Here is a 19695-nt window from a genome sequence, read left to right on the forward strand (position 1 = left end):
GTGTGTGCATGTGTTAGTATGTGTGTGACCATGTCGAAATTCAGTCTGAATTTCAGGCTGGGAAAGTCATGGAAAAGTAATGGAATTCCACATAAGGTCCACAATTGCACCCTTAATGCCATAGAGCATGGTTGGGATCATTTGCATAATATTTACATACCAAATATGTACCGTCATATTGGGCGGGAGTTTAAGTGCGTCTTTGCAGTGTGAGATACAGATAGAGTTTTTCATTTTTCATAAGAATAATAATAATAATGTGTTGTTGTGTGTTTCCAGGCTCCTCCCACCTGCTCTTCCAGACTTCTCTCTCTTACCCAACTTGGTCACGGATTCCTTCGCCATAGCGATCGTGGGATTCTCGATGGGAATCTCTCTGGCCAAGATCTTCGCTCTGAAGCACGGGTACAGCGTGGACGGCAACCAGGTGAGTCTCACACGTCTGTTTGTACAACACTGGAGATCTGAAGCCTGTCCAGATCAAACACTTCTTGAGGCTCTATCTTACACCCGGCGCAAAGCGTGTGTTTGCTAGTTTCCGACCGAGGCAGTTGTCATTTTCACGCCCAGCGCCCACGTTGTTTAAATAGCAAATGTACTTGCGCCCATCTTTGCGCCCATGGGCGTGTTGGTCTTAAAATGATGTGTTTCACAGGCCACCAAACTGTTAAATGCTCATGATGACCCAGCTGATGATTAGTTTCCCATTTAACTGCTGGGGGCTGATGATGGTTTTAGCGATGGCTAAACATACTCTAGGTTTCCTGTTGTCACTTGATGTATTCATGTATTTTATCATGTTTTTTGTACCTGAGTCCGTGTGCCTATGTCTTTGTGTGTTCTATGTTTTTACCTGGCTGCAAGACAAATTTCCCATCGGGGACAATAAAGTTGAAGTTGAAGTTGAAGTTGAAGTTGAGGTGTGGTCAGGCACATTGCTATCTTGAGGCAGCGGAAAGCGATTGCGCCATCGACCAACAAAAACCTGGTCTAAAGTCAATGGCGCAATATTTTCCTATTTAAAGGGCGCATTATTCAGATAGTAAGATGCGCCTCTCTCTCTCTCTCTCTCTCTCTCTTTTTCTCTCTCTCTCTCTCTCAAACACACACACACACAATGTTACCATGCAAAATAGTAAAGGCCTTGTCAGAATTCTAAAAAACAAGTATTGTACCAAAATACATTTTTTTCAATTTTCTCCCTGCAACATACCCGCAAATTACACCAGTATGACGGGCTACAGGGCGTTGGTAGACAGATGTGAAGTCTCTCCCTCTCCTTCTCCTCCTTTCTTCCACTGACCAACTCAGCGCAATCAAAACTCCATGTAAAGTAATTTCACACATATGATGGCATACCTTTAGAACAACAGTGTGATGAGACAGAGCTCCTGCACATGAAACGTGAGATATTCTGTCTGTGGATAAACTGAAAGATTAATTGCGCAATATTGTGCTTCTGTTTTTCCATGGGACATCCGTGCGTAAAGCACGTCCCCAAAAGGATTTAATGGACAGAGCTCATTATATATATATATAAAAATATTTCACATTTAGCAAATGTTATCCATACTGGTTATTTCCTATGATTTAACACTATGTAACACTGTAAGGTCGGCTGTAGGAAACGTGAGCTGCGTTGCGTAATGGCGCATTCCAAGGATTCCATGCAGTAAATTCATGATGATTGAAAGAGCCTGTCATGTTTTTTTTAAATACCTTATCGTTCTCTCTCTGTCTGTCTGTTCCTTATTGTTTTATCATTTAATTGCTCAGTTCTTTGTGCCGTTATGTTGCTCAAGCATGTTTGGCAATGTGCCTGTAATATTTAATACTGGCTACGCCTCCGTTTCCCCGTATATATTGTATTATTTCTAAAATAAAATATATACGGGGAAATGGAGGCGTAGCCATTACTTCAATATATTAAATATACACAGATGCTGTTTTTTTTCCAAAGATGAAGTTTTGAGGTCGGCTGTGGTGTTTTTCCCTTTAGGCTACATTAGGTTACTGATGCGGTCTGTTGGTCTTTGCTTGGCTGTAGAAGCCTGTAGTCCAGACAAAAGCTGAGTGATCCGCCATTTAAATAGCAATGCGCCAAGGTGCAAGCGCACCTGGCTTTTAAAGGGAATGGGAGATGACACTCTGATTGGTTGAGTTCATGTTACGCCCAAAACACACCTATGATTAATTAAGGGACTTAGTACAACCCCTTTGCGCCTTGTGCCTTACTTTGCACCCAGATTATGCGCTGTTTAGCTAGCAGAAGTGGATTTGGACACGCCCCAAATGCACTTGCGCCATGCGCTTTAGACCATGCGCTACAGATCGTTTTAATAGGGCCCCTTGTCTTTCTTTGGTCTGAACCACAGTGGATACAGCTTATTCTTTTGCATTTATGTATTTGGTTAATTTAGGTTCACACTGCCTAATTATAAATGAACCAGGGCTTGTAAACAAAAGTCACATGGACTCAGAAGTAGTTTATTGGAGAGTTTTGGTGTTCTGTCATCCTGCGAGAGATTTAGCTGAGATTTAGTTGGATTTGTTGAGACAAATCTGATTCCAGTCCCTGTAACTTCAGCTAAACATGATGGACTTGTCTGTCTCTTCTTCTCTGGTGTTCATTAAGATCACATGAAGAAATAGCTGAATATGAGCATCAGTCTCAGACTTAAGATTTTTTTTCTGCTAGGCTTCCCAAGCATTAGGAACCGCTGGCTATCAGACGTCAACATCCGTCTCCTTATACCCATAAACCCTTGCGTTTTGGGGTTGTTTCCTGCAGAGAACCAACACTTGCATATTCATATAATTAAATACAGTTCTAATGTGTTGAGACTAACAGTTTGTGTGTTGCTTCAGGAGCTGATCGCCCTCGGTCTGTGCAACTTCATCAGTTCCTTCTTCCAAACCTTTGCCATCACCTGCTCCATGTCACGAAGCCTGGTGCAGGAGAGCACCGGAGGCAAGACGCAGGTGACACACACATACACACACACGCACACACACACACACACACACACACACACCCACACAGACACACACACACACACACACACCCTCTGAGTAAATTCAAGTGTCTCAGTAAGGCTTAATTGGTGCTGTAAAATCACAAAGAAGGATTAAATGAGACTTGATGGGATAGTGTTGACACAGTTATCTTATCACTCTGTGTGTGTGTGTGTGTGTGTGTGTGTGTGTGTGTGTGTGTGTGTGTGTGTGTGTATTCAGATCGCAGGGCTGCTGGCATCTCTGGTGGTGTTGCTGGTGGTGGTGGCCATTGGTTTCGTCTTCCAGCCGCTCCCTCAGGTGGGTGGAGCAGCTTCCCGTCTGGTGAAGCTGCAGTGACAGATTTATGTTCTGATAAGTAACAGTTACACCAGAATCATATTCAAATCAGGAAACGAGTTAAACGTAATATTTCACCTTGTAAGACTCACAATGTGTAGTCTATTAATGTTGAAGGTTCTGTTCTGTTTTGTTCGATTATGTTTTGTTTGGTTCTGTCTTGTTCTATTCTATGTATTCTGTTTTGTGTTGTCCTATTGCAGTGGTAGGCAAATAGCGGCCCGTGGGCCAAATTCGGCCCTGCAGAAAAAATATTTGGCCCCCTGATGAAAGTTTTGACTATAATAGTTTACATCAAATCTTTTACATATTTTTTTCACTAATCTACTGTAGATAACATAAACACAAGGCTCCTGTAAATCCCAATTATTGCAATATAACCTTGTTACAGCTATACATTTATCCCCCACACCATAAAACTAAGGCTGCTATTTGAACAGTGCATGGTGCTGAAATTAAACCTACCAGAAATTAAAGTTTAATGTGTGAATTCTAACAACTGTTTTAATTCCACAGCTTTAGCCTATATAACCATAACAGATTTGTTCTTCACAAACACAAATGGTTGGCAGTCAAACAGACATGGTGTGTTGATGCCATTTATTCCCCCTCAGATACAGTCCTTAACACTGTTATAAATCTATTTAATCTATTTAATTCGTAAATGAATTAAAAGAAATAAATAAAAAAAAACATATAGGCCTGCGTAACGGCCCCCCAATGAAAAATCATGAAAAAACTGGCCCATGGTTGAACCTAATTGCTGACCCCTGTCCTATTGTATTGTATTCTGTTCTGTTTTATTCTGTTCTATTTTATCTTTATCTTTTATCTGTATCTTTTCTGCTCTGTTCTACTCTCTTCTGTTCTATTCCACTGTGTTCTGTTTTGATCTGTTCTGGTCTATTCTGTTGTATTCTATTGAGTTCTGTTCTATTCCATATTGTTCTGTTTTGTTCTGCTGTGTTCTATTCTGTTCTGTCCTGTTCTATTCTGTTCTGTTCTACTCTCTTCTGTTCTGTTCCACTGTGTTCTGTTTTGATCTGTTCTGGTCTATTCTATTGTATTCTATTGAGTTCTGTTGTATTCCATATTGTTCTGGTTTATTCTGTTCTGCTCTGTTCTATTCTATTCTGTTCTGTTCTGTTCTGTTCTGTCATGTTCTATTCTGTTCTGTCCTGTTCTATTCTCTTCTGTTCTACTTTCTTCTGTTCTGTCCTGTTCTGTTCTCTTCTGTTCTACTTTCTTCTGTTCTATTCCACTGTGTTCTGTTTTGATCTGTTCTGGTCTATTCTATTGTATTCTATTGAGTTCTGTTCTATTCCATATTGATTTGTTCTGCTCTGTTCTATTCTATTCTATTCTATTCTGTTCTGTTCTGTTCTGCTCTGCTCTGCTCTATACTGTTCTATTCCATACTGTTCTGGTTTATTCAGTTGTATTGTATTGTATTGTATTCTATTGCAGTGGTTCTCAATGTGGGGTCCGGGGACCACTAGGGGTCCTTGAGAGGGCTCCAAGCGGTCCCCAGCAAATTGATGAACTTCAGCATTATTTAATTTACAAGAAGTTAACACAATTAGAGAAAGTAGAACAACGGCTATTTTTGTCATAGTATCACTCTTATCTCTCGACCTAAAATACAGATAGTCATGGGATTCTGGACAAATTCTCAGATTTAGGTCCGAGACACAAAATCTCATCAAATGGGGGTCCGTGGCACTAATGTGGACTAAATTAGGGGTCCTTGACATGAAAAAGGTTGAGAATCACTGTTCTATTGTATTCTATTGTATTCTATTCTATGCTGTTATATTGTCTGTCTCTAACCCTGTGTGTCCTGTGCAGACTGCGCTGGCGGCCATCATCATGGTGAACCTGCTGGGGATGTTCAAACAGACCCGGGACATTCCTGCTCTGTGGAGAACCAGCAGAGTGGAACTGGTGAGTCTGACAGGCGGAGGGACGGGACAGACGGCACTCTGTCTGTGTCTATAAGGTCTGTTGGACCGGTTGAGCCTGTCTGTAAATCTTCATGCTGGTCTGTTTTCTGTATCTGTCTGTTTCTGTCTGTAGGCGATCTGGCTGGTGGCCTTCACAGCGTCGGTGCTGCTGGGTCTGGACTACGGCCTGCTGGTGGCCCTCACCTTCGCCATACTGACCGTCATCTACAGGACACAGAGGTACTGATGATGGCAAATACCTGTTATCGGTTTCTGCTGTGTCATGCTTGGAAACTGAAAACAAGTGTGTATCTGTGGTGCAAATGAAGTTTCTATTACACTGTTTAACAAAAAGGTGATCTTTGCACTACCGTATGCGCCAGGTGCATCGGAGGAGCAGGACAAAGTAAAATCTCCCGCACATTTAATTTATTAAATGACACAATGTTTCGGTCAAGCGACTATGCTATTTATGGATGTAAAAACTTTTCTGATTGTTAATTAATTTTTTGATTGCCATACCTTGCCACCTGGATGGACCCTTGTACCTCACTAGGCACTGATTTCTACCAGGAGGTTACCTGATTACCTTGGCCCTATGATTGGACCATCTTATTTCCTGTTCCCCTATATAAACAGGCCTCATTGTATTGTTTATTCAGATACCTGACGAAGTTCGCTTGACCGAAAAGTTGTGTCATTTGAGAAATTCTTGTTAAGTGAAGACAGTGTCTACTGATTTGACCATTACACTATTTAAAATGTTTTATTTGATGTAGAGTTTGACTGGATTTTTGAAAGCCAGTGCTGATACCCAGATTTCTGTATTGAATCTGCAGCTGCGAGCCAATATTCAGTATCTTTAAACTTGACCATTTTGATGCTGATGATCTTGTCAGGATGAAAAAGCCTCTGAAACAGCATTGAGAGCATCATGGGACACTAAAACTCTCCACTGAAACCCAGACTGATGAAATTCTTTTAGTGTCAGCAGCTCTTTAAGGCAGGGAGACCCACCACACCTATTCAATGGAAGGGGAAACTATGGGATACATTAGGCCTTTAAATGAAGAATTGATTTACAAGAAACATTATTGAAAATGTAAATGAATAAATAAAATGTGCAGAGGAAATAAAACTCCATGTCAGGTTTTACAGACAGTAGTTTTGGTCAGGGAGGAACTTCCATCACATCAGAGTTGGATGACACTGACTGACTTGTATCTGTTATTTAGTAAAAGGCCAATATCAGCAAACTGATATATTAGTCTAACCCTAATTAAATCTAGACATTGTGACTTTATATTGTAATTATGTGTACCAGACATGAGTCAAATAGTATGTACAAATAAGTCTTTTAACAGCTTTTTGGTAGGAGGCCATATAGGAGTACTAAAACTCCACCCACCTGGCACTCCAGGTGGGTGGAGCAAAGCAAACGAAGATTGAATTACTTGTAAATGCTGTTTGACCAAAGACTGTTGTTCTCTGTTCTCTGTTCTCCAGCCCCAAAACTGCCATCCTGGGCCAGGTTCCCGGCTCAGGTCTGTACTGCGACGTGGACGAATATGAAGAGGTGAGTGTGTGTGTGTGTGTGTGTGTGTGTGTGTGTGTGTGTGTGTGTGTTTAACACTGTTGGATTAAGTGCTGCTGGCCCAGACTCTGACAGCCTGTGACTGAGTCTCTGTGTCTCGCTCCCAGGCCGCTGAATGTGCGGGGATTAAGATTTTCCACTCCAACTCTTCAATCTACTTTGCCAACAGCGATCTTTATGTGAACACCCTCAAAGAGAAGGTAAGCTCAGCCGCTGTGTGTGTGTGTGTGTGTGTGTGTGTGTGTGTGTGTGTGTGCGTGAATAAGCATGTGAATGTGCATGTGGACGGAGTATGCTGCTATTTATTTTAACTTCTTGACCATAGCCAATAACCTCAGTATTGGTAAACTATATTTTTGTTTCAGTTTATAATAATAATTACGTTTTTTTGTATAGCACTTATTAAAAACAGAGTTACAAAGTCACATAAAACTGAAAAAGAAAAATATCAAAAATAAAATCAGTAGACAGAATAAAACACGTGATAAAACAAAGCTTGATGTGAATTAAATATAAGTACGAGGATTAAAACACAATTAGTTTCAAGTTAGTAATCAGTTTAAAATATAAACTGAAACCAGAATTCAATTATTAAATAATTGGCCATTCATTCTCAGAAACTTCTGAATGGAGTGGATATAAAAAAACCTTTTCATAGTAAAATATTTATAACAACTTTTGGAGAAGAGAACAAGTCACTTATTATATTACTTAATGATTTCTTCATAGAGTTTATGTAAGAACCGTTTAATATACAAATATTTACAGTGGACATATTTTGAAGAAGAGGATTTAGAGAAATTCGGTGAACCCGCCAAGTCGCCAACAGTAGAAAAGTGGTTGTTTTGGGAAGCTAGGGTTTGAAATAGTTTCTGTATTTGGTTTCTATTATGCCGAGATCGGGTCATATAAGAGAGGAACTGAGACCTCGCTGTCCTTTGAGCCGCACTATTATAGTTCCCTAACCTCATGCTCTCTACACCAAAACATTCACAGACAGGTGTAAACCCTGCGCACCTGCAAGCCGCCCGGAAAGCCCGAAAAAAGCTGAGGGAGAGCAAGCAGAAGGGAAACCACAGTCTGAGTTCTCCGCTGAAGCTGCGAGTCGAGGTGAGGTGCCAAAGTCTCTTCTGTAATATCTCTCCGTTCCTCCCTCGCTTCCTTGATGCTTGTTGCAACACGCCGCGTGTTTACACTGTCGTCAGAACATCTGAAGGAGGGGCGGTTTGAAGTGCCAGAGTCATTGATGTAGATTCTTGTGTAGATCTGGACAGGGTTAGGAAAGACTGGTGACGCTCATCCTGTCAGAAGCAGGGGCGGGGACTCGAGTCAGACTTGAGTCACAGTTTTACCTGCTTGAGACTCGACTTGATGCATGAAGAGAAGACTTGGGACTTGACTTGACTCGGGTTCCGGTGACTCGGGACTTGACTTTGACTTGTACTCTGATGACTTGAAAAGATTTCCAAAGTCTTGACTTGAGATCTTGTGTTTGTGTAAATGACTGAAAGTGATGAGATTTGTTCCAGCAGACGACTGAATTTAAATTCTGTTTTCTGAATTTGTATGGAATGATTGAATTTATTGAAGTTGAAACTGATTATAGAAATCAAACTCATGATGCTCTTACCAAGTTTTTATCCTACTGAAACCATATTGCATTGAAAAGTCCTAGATATTTAGTTTTCTTTAAGATATTAAATTGATACTAGACTCTTGATTTGTTCTGTTCTACATTTAGACTTGAGACTTGACATTAATGACATGGACTTGACTTGGACTTGACTTGGTAATCTACATTTAGACTTGGGACTTGACTTGAGACTTGTGACTCAAGACTTGAGACTGACTTGGGACTCGGTCACACCTCTGAGTTAAAGTGACACTCAGTCCATGTTGCTTGGGCCTGGGCATTGTGTAGAGAGAAATCTGAGATGTGTATTGACAAAGAAGCTGTTGAAGTATTATGTTGATTCCTGTATCTGTTTTTAACCTGAGCTGTACCGACACAAATTCCTATAAACTTCGGTTCACATGGCAATAAATTATTGAACGTGAACTTGAAGCTGCGCTAGGCAACTTCGCACATCGGCGCCCCCAAATGGCAGCGAGAGGTAACTAGAAATTTCAAATTTTGTCGACTTCGATACCCATAAATCCTGTAAGGTGACGTCAGGAAGCCAAAGAGGCGAGAGAGAAAAAGATCTAATGGGTTGGAAATGTTTTCATTTTTTGAAGAATCTGGAAGAATCTTGCTCAGGATTAACATTTTTGAACTTTTGAACACTTTTGAATAGTCTCTCCCCGCATCAATAGTCTCTCCCAACATCCTGTTTCAACCAGAAATACGTTGAATTACGCAAGCAAGACTCCACTGAAATGTCATTTCCTTGCAACTTTCAATTTTAGTTTTTCCACTATCCTTCCACTAGTAGACTTTTTTTTATCGAATATCGCGATATTCACTAAATATTATCGAATATCAGCTCAAGCCTGTCACACTATGAATATCATCAGACACTTCCCCTCATTCCTGTGTTTTGATTGGTTCCAGGACAAGGAGAAGGGCGTGACCCACGAGGTTTTGTCCTATAACCACACGGAGGAGCAGAGGAACGGCCAGCTGGCGGACAGACACAGCGAGTCGGACTCGGAGGAAGCGGTCTTCCTGGAGCCGCTGTGCTCGGTCCGCTGCATCGTGCTGGACTGGACCCCCGTCTGCTTCGTCGACTCGGTGGGAGCCAAGGCCGTGAAATCGGTACGTTCCTCCTTTCTTCACTCGTTTATCGGATAGTGTTAAGTTCTGTCAGTTTAAACGAAAAATATTCTTGGAGGCCGTTTTCCATTTCAGGCTAGAAATGTGCTACAGCAACAGGTTTCTCAATTGGTGGGTCGGGGACCCAGATGTAGGGCAGAGAACAACTTCAGTGAATCCTGTTTGTCGCTAGTTCAGAGAAAGAATTGTCACAATAGTGTTTGAAATATCTAAAATCAGAATAATGTGAATATGTAGAAAAGCATTTGACGTACAAATGTTACACAAAAAATGAAGTGTGCTCTCCTTCAAACTCTGAAACATTGTTTTAGAAGTTTTAGAAGAATTTGAAGTTTCAGAACCGGTTTTGATCTATCGATTTCCAGCTCTGCTCTCATGTCATTTAATTTGCGTCTCTGTCTCTGCAGGTGATCAAGGAATATGCTGCAGTGGATGTTGAGGTGTTCATAGCTGGATGCAGCAGTAAGTAAAGCCTGTTGGTTAATGTCTGATCTTGGTTACCTGTGATGTAGGTTTCCTGTTTCATGGATCAGCCAATGGCAGATTGCAGTTGCAGTCGCATGATTTTTATAACCAGTAGATGTCAGTCCAACCTGAGAAGTAGACTCTGTGTTTCTGTTTAAAAGTGTTTCACATTTTTCTTTGTTTTTACCATTTTCCACATTTTACAATAATAGTAAAGACATCAGAACTATGAAATAACACAAATGGAATTATGCAGTGACCAAAAAAGTGTTGAACAAATCAAAACTATCTTATATTTTAGATTCTTTAAAGTAGCCGCCCTTTGCCTTGATGGAAAGGCAAAGGCTTTGGAAAGAAATTCATACATAAGATCAACTTCACTATTTATATTTGTCTAAGAAACAAACATTTAAGCAGAAGCCTTTAGTTCAAAATGGCTTTAAGAGAATTAAAAACTTTTGACTGGTTTTGACATATCTTGTGTCTCTGCTTCGTTCCACCAGGACCTCTGCTGTCGGAGCTGGACACCTTACAGTTCTTCACGGGGGTCGTGACCCCTGACATGGTGTTCCCCACCGTCCACGATGCCGTGCTGCACTGTCAGCACCTGACGTCCCGCCCAGCCGACGCTCCGGCCAATCAAACCACCTGATAACACGATGACATCAGGGGCGGAGGGCCGAATCGCAGCAAGGAAAAGACGAGAGCGGAGCCGCGCCCGGCTGCAGGAGGAGCTTGACGGATTTGGAGTGGCAGGAGGACTCGTGGACTCGAAATGAGTCCACGAGTGTTTTGCAGCCCTGTGCAGCCCAGGTGGGAGGGGTTTCCCTTTCATGAAGCGCTCCACAGCGTTGGACAACCTTTTTTACCTAGGGTTTTATAAAATGAGAGCGACATGGAAGGCCGTTTTTTCCTGAGAAAATTATGTATTAAGAATTTCTGGATTTTAGTTTCTAGCTAACATTCCCACAGCCTGATTCCTGTGTTTCCTCTCGGCAGTGTGTGCTGAGAGTGAATTATTTAGATATAGACTTTCTAGTTGTTTTACATTTCTAGAACACTTTTCACTGTAATGCTGGAGCTCCGAGAGAAGGAATTGTTTATAAGCAAGCTTCTTTTGCCTTGGTCAAGTGACTCCTGTGAGAGTCCAATTAGTGGTGGAAAACTATGTAAATTGACCGGCTCTGTCGATCTTCCAGCACAAACTGACCAGAAGCTGCTTCTACTGTCTCGTCTATTTTAGTATCAGATGTTTAGAGTTACTGAGATGTTTTCTCCTGCTGAATATTCAAGTGTTATATTTCAACTGTCTATTGCACTCTGTGTATTTATGTATTCAAGCCAGCAGGACCACCATCACTGGTCACTTTGCAGTATGTTCATGTGTTAGTGTTACTTTAGCAGGTACAGAGGTGCTGCTGTTTGAGTCACAATCAGTGCAACTTTTTATAGTACTGTATATTTTGTGAATGTGCATTTGAATTTCACCACTATTTTTTTTTATTGCTTTTTTTTTTTTTTTAAACGCTTTCGATGTGCTGTTATATGTATTATAACACAGTATGCCTTTTACATTTACCACATTGTGAGCTTGTAATTTTAAGGTTCTACACTGCAAAAAACCTCCATCTCAACAAGTCATTTAGTCTCACATTTAACCTTCAAATCTTATCTTTCTTAAAGAGTGACTAAATGGCAGAGTTTTGTCTGAAGTGCCTCTACCCTGCAAATTTGGACCTGAATCCATCAACAACACTAATAAATACATAATAAAAAAATAAATGTTTTTGGGGCTTAGTTACTCTTTAAAACAAGAAAAATTCTGCCAATGAGGTGAGATAACTCCAGTGCAGTTTCACTTGTTTCAGGAATTTTTCTAGAAATGAGTCACACAAGCCAGAATATCAAGAAAATTACACTTGATTCTACAAAATTCTTGATTTGCACTGGAAACAAGTGAAATTGTCTAACCCAATTGGCAAATTGTTTCACTTGTTTTAAGAAAATGACAATTTTAGGACTCAATAATAGACTTGTGGACTTGTTTGCAGTGTATCTTTTTAAATATTTAACCCCTAAAGATTCTTTTTTTTTGGTTAAATAAGACACAGGCATAACGTGGCATTCAAAGATCATGAATATGTGGACTAAACTAACTCAATTTTGTCAGACAGAACCTTATGATTCCAGGCTCACAAAGTGTCATTTCACATCCTGCAGTGCTTGAGACTCAGTGGACACAAAACTCCGGAATAAACTTTATTTTTAACTGATCGAGAATGACGACAAAAAGACAGAATATTGTTTTTTAACTCAACTTTCAGCTCCTTTTCCACAATAAAAATCCAAAGCGTGAACACACACACACAGACAGAGAGCGACCTCAGTTGTAGGTCATGTATCTGGGCGTGGCGCTGAACTTGGCGTAGGACTTGATGACCTTGTTGACGGCCTCCAGGAAGTCTTTCTCCGTGGCGATCTTCCTGCGCGCTCGGATGGCGAACATGCCGGCCTCCGTGCACACGCTGCGGATCTCAGCGCCTGGGAGGAGACACACAACACAGCGCCACTTCATCTTGGTCTTTTACATCTAAACTTCATTATAAGCCAATATGCAAAAATGTCAACTTTCCGATGCATTTGGAAAATTATTGTTCAGTGTTTGTTTTTGTTGGATTTCAAAAGACTGATCTTTCTTCCTCCGTATCTCAGATATAATCTGTATTATCTGGAGGGTAAATCAACCCAAAAATTTCCATTGCCACACCAGTACATCTGTGACTGAATATGATGCTACACTGCACCTGTGTGGCCACTCATCAGTACTACACCACTGAACAAAATAGATATATAATAATAATGCCTAAAAATAAAAGATTTTTAGGCATTTACAGTCTTCTCCAGAGCAACTTAAAGAATCATTTCCATTAGCGATTAATCCATTTAGTCTATAGAAAAACAAATCATTTAGTCTATAAAATGTAAAAAATGACAAATGGCCATAATAAGTTACCAGAGCCCAAACTGATGTCTTAAAATGTCTTACTTAGTCTGACCACCAGTCAAAAAACCCCCCAAATTATTCATTTTATAATGATATGAAACTGAGAAATGCAGGAAATCTCAGCATTTGTGAAGCTGTAACCAGCAAATCTTTGGTATTTCTACTTGATAAATGACTAAAACGACTAAACGATTATCAAAATTGTAGTCGATTCATGTTCTGTCGATCGACTAATTGTTTCAACACTACTTTCAATTAGTACAACAGCAGAATGAGCTTCAATTCCTAGATTACAAACATCACAAAGCAACCAATAAGAATTTCAAGGTTCAGAGACAAATGGCCAAACGGTATTCCTGTAACCCTGGAATGATCATGTAAGAAAGAAGAGGTAGAAGGGATTTTTTTTCAAGAGTAAAATTACAGGAGGTAGATGAGGAGGAAGACATGGAAGAGTGGATGTGATTCAGCACCCAAACATTAGTGTGAAAATGAGTTTTGAGCCTGTGCCAGAGGACAGGAGGTGACTGTGTTCTTACCGGTGCTGTTGGGGCAGAGACGAGCCAGCAGCTCGAAGCGAATGTCTCTCTCCACACTCATGGAGCGGGCGTGGATCTTAAAGATGTGCGTACGACCCTGAAACACAGAACCAAATGAGATCCCTTTTTATAGGAAGAGTTTCATGTATTGATCGTTGACAAGAATTGACAAGAATGAAACTGGAAGGATCCACACTGAGAGGGGAATCTATAATTATCCCAGACAAAAAGAGATTCAAATGAGACTATTTTGTAGAGAATATATTAAATAAATAGAAGAGGGTGTAATCCCATTCCTGGCTATAATCATGACAACTGTGCATGACAGTGCAGTTTCCTAGACTGTTGCAAGGGGGATGGTGGGAAGGCAAAGTGTCGTCTTTCACTTTTTAAATAAACTAGTGCAGTGTCGGGCCGATTGCTTGGTCTCCGGTATTGTTGCTTGCAGCTTTCTCGAGAACCGCTCATCCAAACAACTTCACACTCGACACTGCACGTCCTTGGGTGCCCAGCAATACACCCGCCAAGTGTGAAGTAGATCGGACGAACGGTTCTCGAGATATGTGAAGGACACACATACAGACAGAGATTCCTTGCTTTATAGTATGATTCCCAAGTCAAAAGGGAACAAGTTACCAGAGATGCGATTTCAGCTTTTCCCCTTTTCACCCCAGAATTTCAATTTTTGAATCAACACTCTTTAATTTGTGATAGTAGCTTGCTGCTGTCCTGGTTTTGTTTTGTCATTTGTTCCTGATCACATCCTCTATAAGCCAGTTTGTGATCCCCCAGTCCGGACCGGCCCAGGATGTGGTGCTCACCTCCAGGTCCGGCAGGCTGAACTCGATCTTCCTGTCCAGGCGGCCGGGCCTCATGAGCGCCGGGTCCAGGGTGTCGGGCCTGTTGGTGGCCATCAGCACCTTGATGTTGCCTCGCGGGTCGAAGCCGTCCAGCTGGTTGATGAGCTCCAGCATCGTCCTCTGGACCTCGTTGTCTCCTCCGGCGCCGTCGTCAAAACGAGCGCCTGGCAGGGTCAGAAGTGACAGAAGAGTTTCTCAGTTACATGGAAGACAGGAAATATCTTCCACAAGGTGCTTTCTTGGTCTAAAGCTCTATTCACAGGACTGGTGTTATGTTGGGACCTCATGTTATTAATGAATTACCACCCACACTCTTTGTTTCGTGAAACACATTTGCCCAAGATAATGAAATTCATAGAAATCAATGTTGCCATGGTTACAACTGTATAAAAAGGTCAAGATTTTACAATTCATTTCCCAGTTTACCAAAGCAAAACTTGAGGTTTGTGCAAAAAATGCACTAAAAAAAACTTCCTGTAGAGATTCTACTACTGCCTCCATTTTTCCATTCGTAGAAAAAGGCATTTTCATGATATTACTTGCATGGTTTATACTGAACTTTATTTTAACATATTATCATTGTCATTAACATTTTAGCTTATTTTTACTTTCTGTCATTATTGCTTTTTTTTTTTACAAGTACTACATAAAGTTTATATTATTATTTCATGGAGGAACACAGAAATTACTTGCACACTAAAACAAATTACAACTGAAATCAGTTTCGCACGGAATTAAAATCAACAATGATTATTACAAATCACTTCACGTCTCCAGGTAACATTAGTCCCGTGTGAATAGGGTTTAAGGGTGTTTAAGCTATGTTTAAAGAATCATAAAACAGATATACATTGCATTTTGTGGGCCACGTATCTGACTTTACAGAAGGTATAATAGAAATAATAGAATGGGACTGTGCACCGAACTCTACCTCCAATAGCATCAATTTCATCAAAGAAGATGAGGCAGGCCTTCTTGGTCCTCGCCATCTCAAACAGCTCACGCACCATCCTGGCTCCCTGGGAACAGAGAAAGAAAGGAGAAAGACAGGGATTACACAATGTTATGAGTAAATATTTACATCCATCAACATTCACATCAGTCTAATTGGGGGAAGGGGGGGGGGGGTTCAATGCCTTGCTCAAGAGCGGGGAGTGCGTTTATCATCATCAGTCATATCATTTATCTGCCGGCAGACTCACCTCTCCCACGTACTTCTGCACCAGCTCGGAGCCGATGACTCTGATGAAGCAGGCGTCGGTGCGGTTGGCCACGGCTCGGGCGCACAGCGTCTTTCCTGTGCCGGGCGGCCCGAACAGCAGCACGCCCTTAGGAGGCTCGATACCCAGATTCACAAAGCGCTCAGGCTGGAGAGAAAAGCAAAGCACAGGAGGGAAGATCAGTCTGCAGTCGCTTCCACATGGAATAGAGGAGCTCTGTTTCATTAACTGGTGTAAACTGGACTGAACTGGAAACTTGAGTCTGGATTTAGAATGAATCAATGGAGAGATGAAAGGTGTGCATTATGGGTATATAAAGCGGGCAGCAAAATAACAGATATTTGGCTGAATTAGGTCAACAGCAAGTATACGTTCACACTGTGGCTCAAAGTCTCACAATTCTGATTTTTCCTCACCTATGTGACACAGATCTGATGTTTTCTAATCAGTGTGAACAGCAAAAAGCTGCATGGAGTCTCATTCTTCCAATTCTGATCTGGATCACATGGGTATGGAGGTACAAAATCTGATCCTGAGGCATGAGACCTGCATGTTGTAATTTGTCAGCGTTGCCATGACAACAAGTAAATCTTATGTCATTCACCTGAGACAACTGTCATAATTTCGGTGTCATGGCAGCTTGGCTGAGCAGAGTTAACATGGAGGACAACGAGACAACGATGGATACAAAGACAAATACTAGACTTGGTTGGTATTTGGGGAGTCGCCCCAATTTAGTCAAAAGTCAGTGACAGACTGTAACTGAAATGTGTTGGAAACAAGTGGGAGAAGTGTAGCTATAAGAACAGATGTGACGTCTTTTGTTATTGTTACTCTGGGTCTGGTTCAACATTGCTGTCAATTCATATTGCTATCAGATATAGATATTACATCCTAGAATAGATATGAAGTCACCAAAAAAAGATCCATTATAGAGTGTAACATCAGTTTAGTCTACACTGTAACAGTCACAATAAGGAAGAGGTACAGACTGTAGGTGAATACTCACATGCAGCAGCGGAGTCTCCACCACCTCCCTCAGCTTCTCTATCTGCTCCTTACATCCACCCACATCGCTGTAGGTCACATCAGGCTTCTCCTCCACCTACCAGACATGGAGGAAGAGGCATTATTAGAGCTGTGTGAGGAAGAACTACAGCGTCTATAATCAACTGCTGGGGGGGATTCAATAATGGGACTGAGGATTATTGAAAATTTTTCAATACTGGTGCTGAAATTAACAGTTTTATAACAATACTTATTTCAATACCTCTGTTGAATGAAGACACTTTTCATTATGCAAGAGTAAAAGCTTTGTGCTTTAAGTGCTTGTAGTGTTATTGAGTGGCAACTCAATATATTGTTTTGATATAATTGATCAGAGTAAGAGGAACGTTTTTAACCACTTTCCTGGCCTAAATCATAATGGTTATGTTCCAGAATGTTAGAAACCAGTTAAATTTCAGGCTACTACACCAACAATATTGTTCATTTTCAGTTTTTGTCCCTGAAACTGGTTCCTACCCCTGCTTAAAATAAATACAAAACATTGGTACAGTTCTGATGAGTTCATCATTTTTCCACAGCCAGTCAAGACTCACTACTTCTTCAGGCTCAGTCCCTGTGGATCTGAGCCCCTTTGAGGCCTAGCACTACATGATATTTATCAAATACAAATCTGTGGTTTTTTTTTTATATTGGAATTGAGATATAAAGTGCGGTACATGTGAACAGATTTTACTGTTTACATAATATTTCATACCTGCATCATGGTGACGGTGGGGTCGATTTTAGGAGGCAGAGGAATGTGGATCTGGTACTTGTTCCTGTCAACACTGAAAAGAGACACATGTAAAGTGTTAAAAATCTCAGCGTAGGCAAAGACTGTAATCAGACAGGTGGCCTAGGTGTGATTTTTAATAATATTTGATATGTTTGAATAATAATTCTGTCTTACCCGACTCTCATGCCCTCCTCTATGTCAGTCGGAGCCACCTGGTCGCTCAGGTCCACCACAAACTTGGCAAACTGTTTCACATTGATGATGTACTTGGGATCCTCCGAGTCTGCGTTGATGATCTTTGTGCATCTGTTAGCATAATCACAAAACTGGTCAAATACACAGAAAACAGGCATGTGTTGCTGGATTCTAGCATATTCCGCACACACATTACTCCCATCACATGTGATGATGGAAAAAGAAAAAAAAGAAACAAATACACTAGAGCTGCAACGATTAATCGATTAGTTGTCATTTATTAAATTAATCGCCAACTATTTTGATAATTGATTAATCAGTTTGAGTAATTTTTTAAGAAAAATAAGTCAAAATTCTCTGATTCCAGCTTCTTAAATGTGAATATTTTCTGGTTTCTTTACTCCTCTATGACAGTAAACTGAATATCTTTGGGTTGTGGACAAAACAAGACATTTGAGGACGTCATCTTGGGCTTTGGGAAACACTGATCCACATTTTTCACCATTTTCTGACATTTTATAGACCAAACAACTAATCGATGAATCGAGACAATAATCGACAGATTAATCGACAATGAAAATAATTGTTAGTTGCAGCCCTAAAATACACATACAAAAGCATTAGATGTCTTTGATACATCAGGTAACATGGTAAAACACTTGTTAGGCGCTACCACTCAAAGATTGATGTTTTATGTGCTATACCAAGTTTTAATGCAATAATTCTAGGAGGATGGATGTATTATTTGCTACATCAAGATGCAGAATAATCCAGAAACTTTTGGGAGAGATGATGAACGTCTTGCCGTACCTTGCCACCTGCAGCGGCTGCTCACTCTGCAGAGTCTGTTTGTCAGCAGCCAGATCCCAGAGCGCCGGAGGAGCCAGGCCGGTGTCCGACTCCTTAATGCCTAGCAGAGCCACACAACATGACAGTGACTTAAAAAACACACAACCCAGCATCCAGGCATACAGGCTGAAACCAACTGAGGCATGCTGATGGATCTTCTGCTGTCACCAGTCATGGAAGAAAACACTGTTGGACTGTCAGTCAGCTGTAGTTTACAGACACAAATGCCAAAATCACATACCGGTCAGCTCATTGATCTTCTTGAGCAGCTGCTGGATGTCATCTTCCACTTGTTTGATCTGTCTGGAGTATGTGCTTTGGCCCTGTTGACACACAGCAGATATGACATTACAGAAGCTTCATTAACTAGCCAAATATGCCCAATTTCTGTCTCACAAGTAGATAACAATAATTGTCTTTGTTTGCTAAGACTATACTTACATAGGTTTTCAGCAGGGCAATGTCCCCCTCATCCAAAGCTGTTATGAAGATGAAAAAACAACAGTCATGAGTTTGAACTCTGACGATGAATCGACAAAACGACATACATTTCTTGGACATAAAGTTACGTCTTCTCATATAACCTGTTAACTCGTATTATGCTTTGTAAACATACTACATGTTATTTTAACTCAAAGGTAACAGTTATTTTAGCCATATGAAATAACCTAGCAATAAGCAGCGAGCTAAGCTAGGTTAGCTGGGTTAGTAACTAATGATGTTCTCTTTACTATTTTCAGATATATTTACCTCTGATGGGCCCGTCATCCTTCTCCTCTTCTTTGACCTTCCTTTGGTCGCCTCCCAAATAATCCGGCATATTTAATCTAGGAATAAAATGTAGCTAGCTCACGAAAAAATTAGCTACCTCGGCAGTCGGCAACTGTACAATTACACAGCAGGTTTGAACTTCCGCTACTGTGCACAGTTGACCGGAAATAAAGGTCGGAGTTTTATTGATGCCGGACCACTGCTGACAAAACATATTTGCGTCTAATAAAACTATAATGTTCTATCGTAAACATTAACACATCGTTGTACATTCAAAGGCGATAATATTAGATATTTCACCGAGAGGCAATACTACATCAAACCGCCTCTACCGGAACGGAA

General features: G+C 40.8%; 2 protein-coding genes across 2 annotated transcripts; one reads left to right on the top strand and one right to left on the bottom strand.

Annotated features, from left to right (window-relative positions):
• Nucleotides 1-279: 279 nt before the first annotated feature.
• Nucleotides 280-12412, top strand: LOC139643378 (prestin-like; the record flags this gene model as incomplete). The annotated part of the gene is made up of 11 exons (XM_071518515.1): nt 280-427; nt 2869-2982; nt 3238-3315; nt 5203-5298; nt 5431-5537; nt 6804-6873; nt 6999-7091; nt 7888-8001; nt 9446-9649; nt 10075-10129; nt 10636-12412. Coding segments are annotated over 11 exons (1228 nt in total), but the record flags the coding sequence as incomplete, so codon positions are not given.
• On the bottom strand, nt 12379-19489 carry psmc2 (proteasome 26S subunit, ATPase 2). Its single transcript, XM_071518516.1, has 12 exons — nt 19333-19489; nt 19024-19061; nt 18824-18905; nt 18544-18643; nt 17713-17844; nt 17518-17590; nt 16765-16860; nt 15738-15902; nt 15467-15554; nt 14497-14699; nt 13676-13772; nt 12379-12673 (listed from the first exon to the last, which is right to left on the bottom strand). Exons 1-12 carry the CDS (start codon nt 19400-19402, stop codon nt 12516-12518), a joined length of 1302 nt encoding a protein of 433 aa, XP_071374617.1. The 5' UTR covers nt 19403-19489; the 3' UTR covers nt 12379-12515.
• Between the last annotated feature and the right edge of the window lie 206 nt (nt 19490-19695).

Source organism: Centroberyx affinis, unplaced genomic scaffold, assembly GCF_046629955.1.
Source record: "Centroberyx affinis isolate AG114_WGS23_722 - 3 ecotype Tasmania unplaced genomic scaffold, CSIRO-AGI_Caff_v1 ptg000589l_1, whole genome shotgun sequence".
In the NCBI taxonomy this organism is placed as follows: Eukaryota; Metazoa; Chordata; class Actinopteri; order Beryciformes; family Berycidae; genus Centroberyx; species Centroberyx affinis.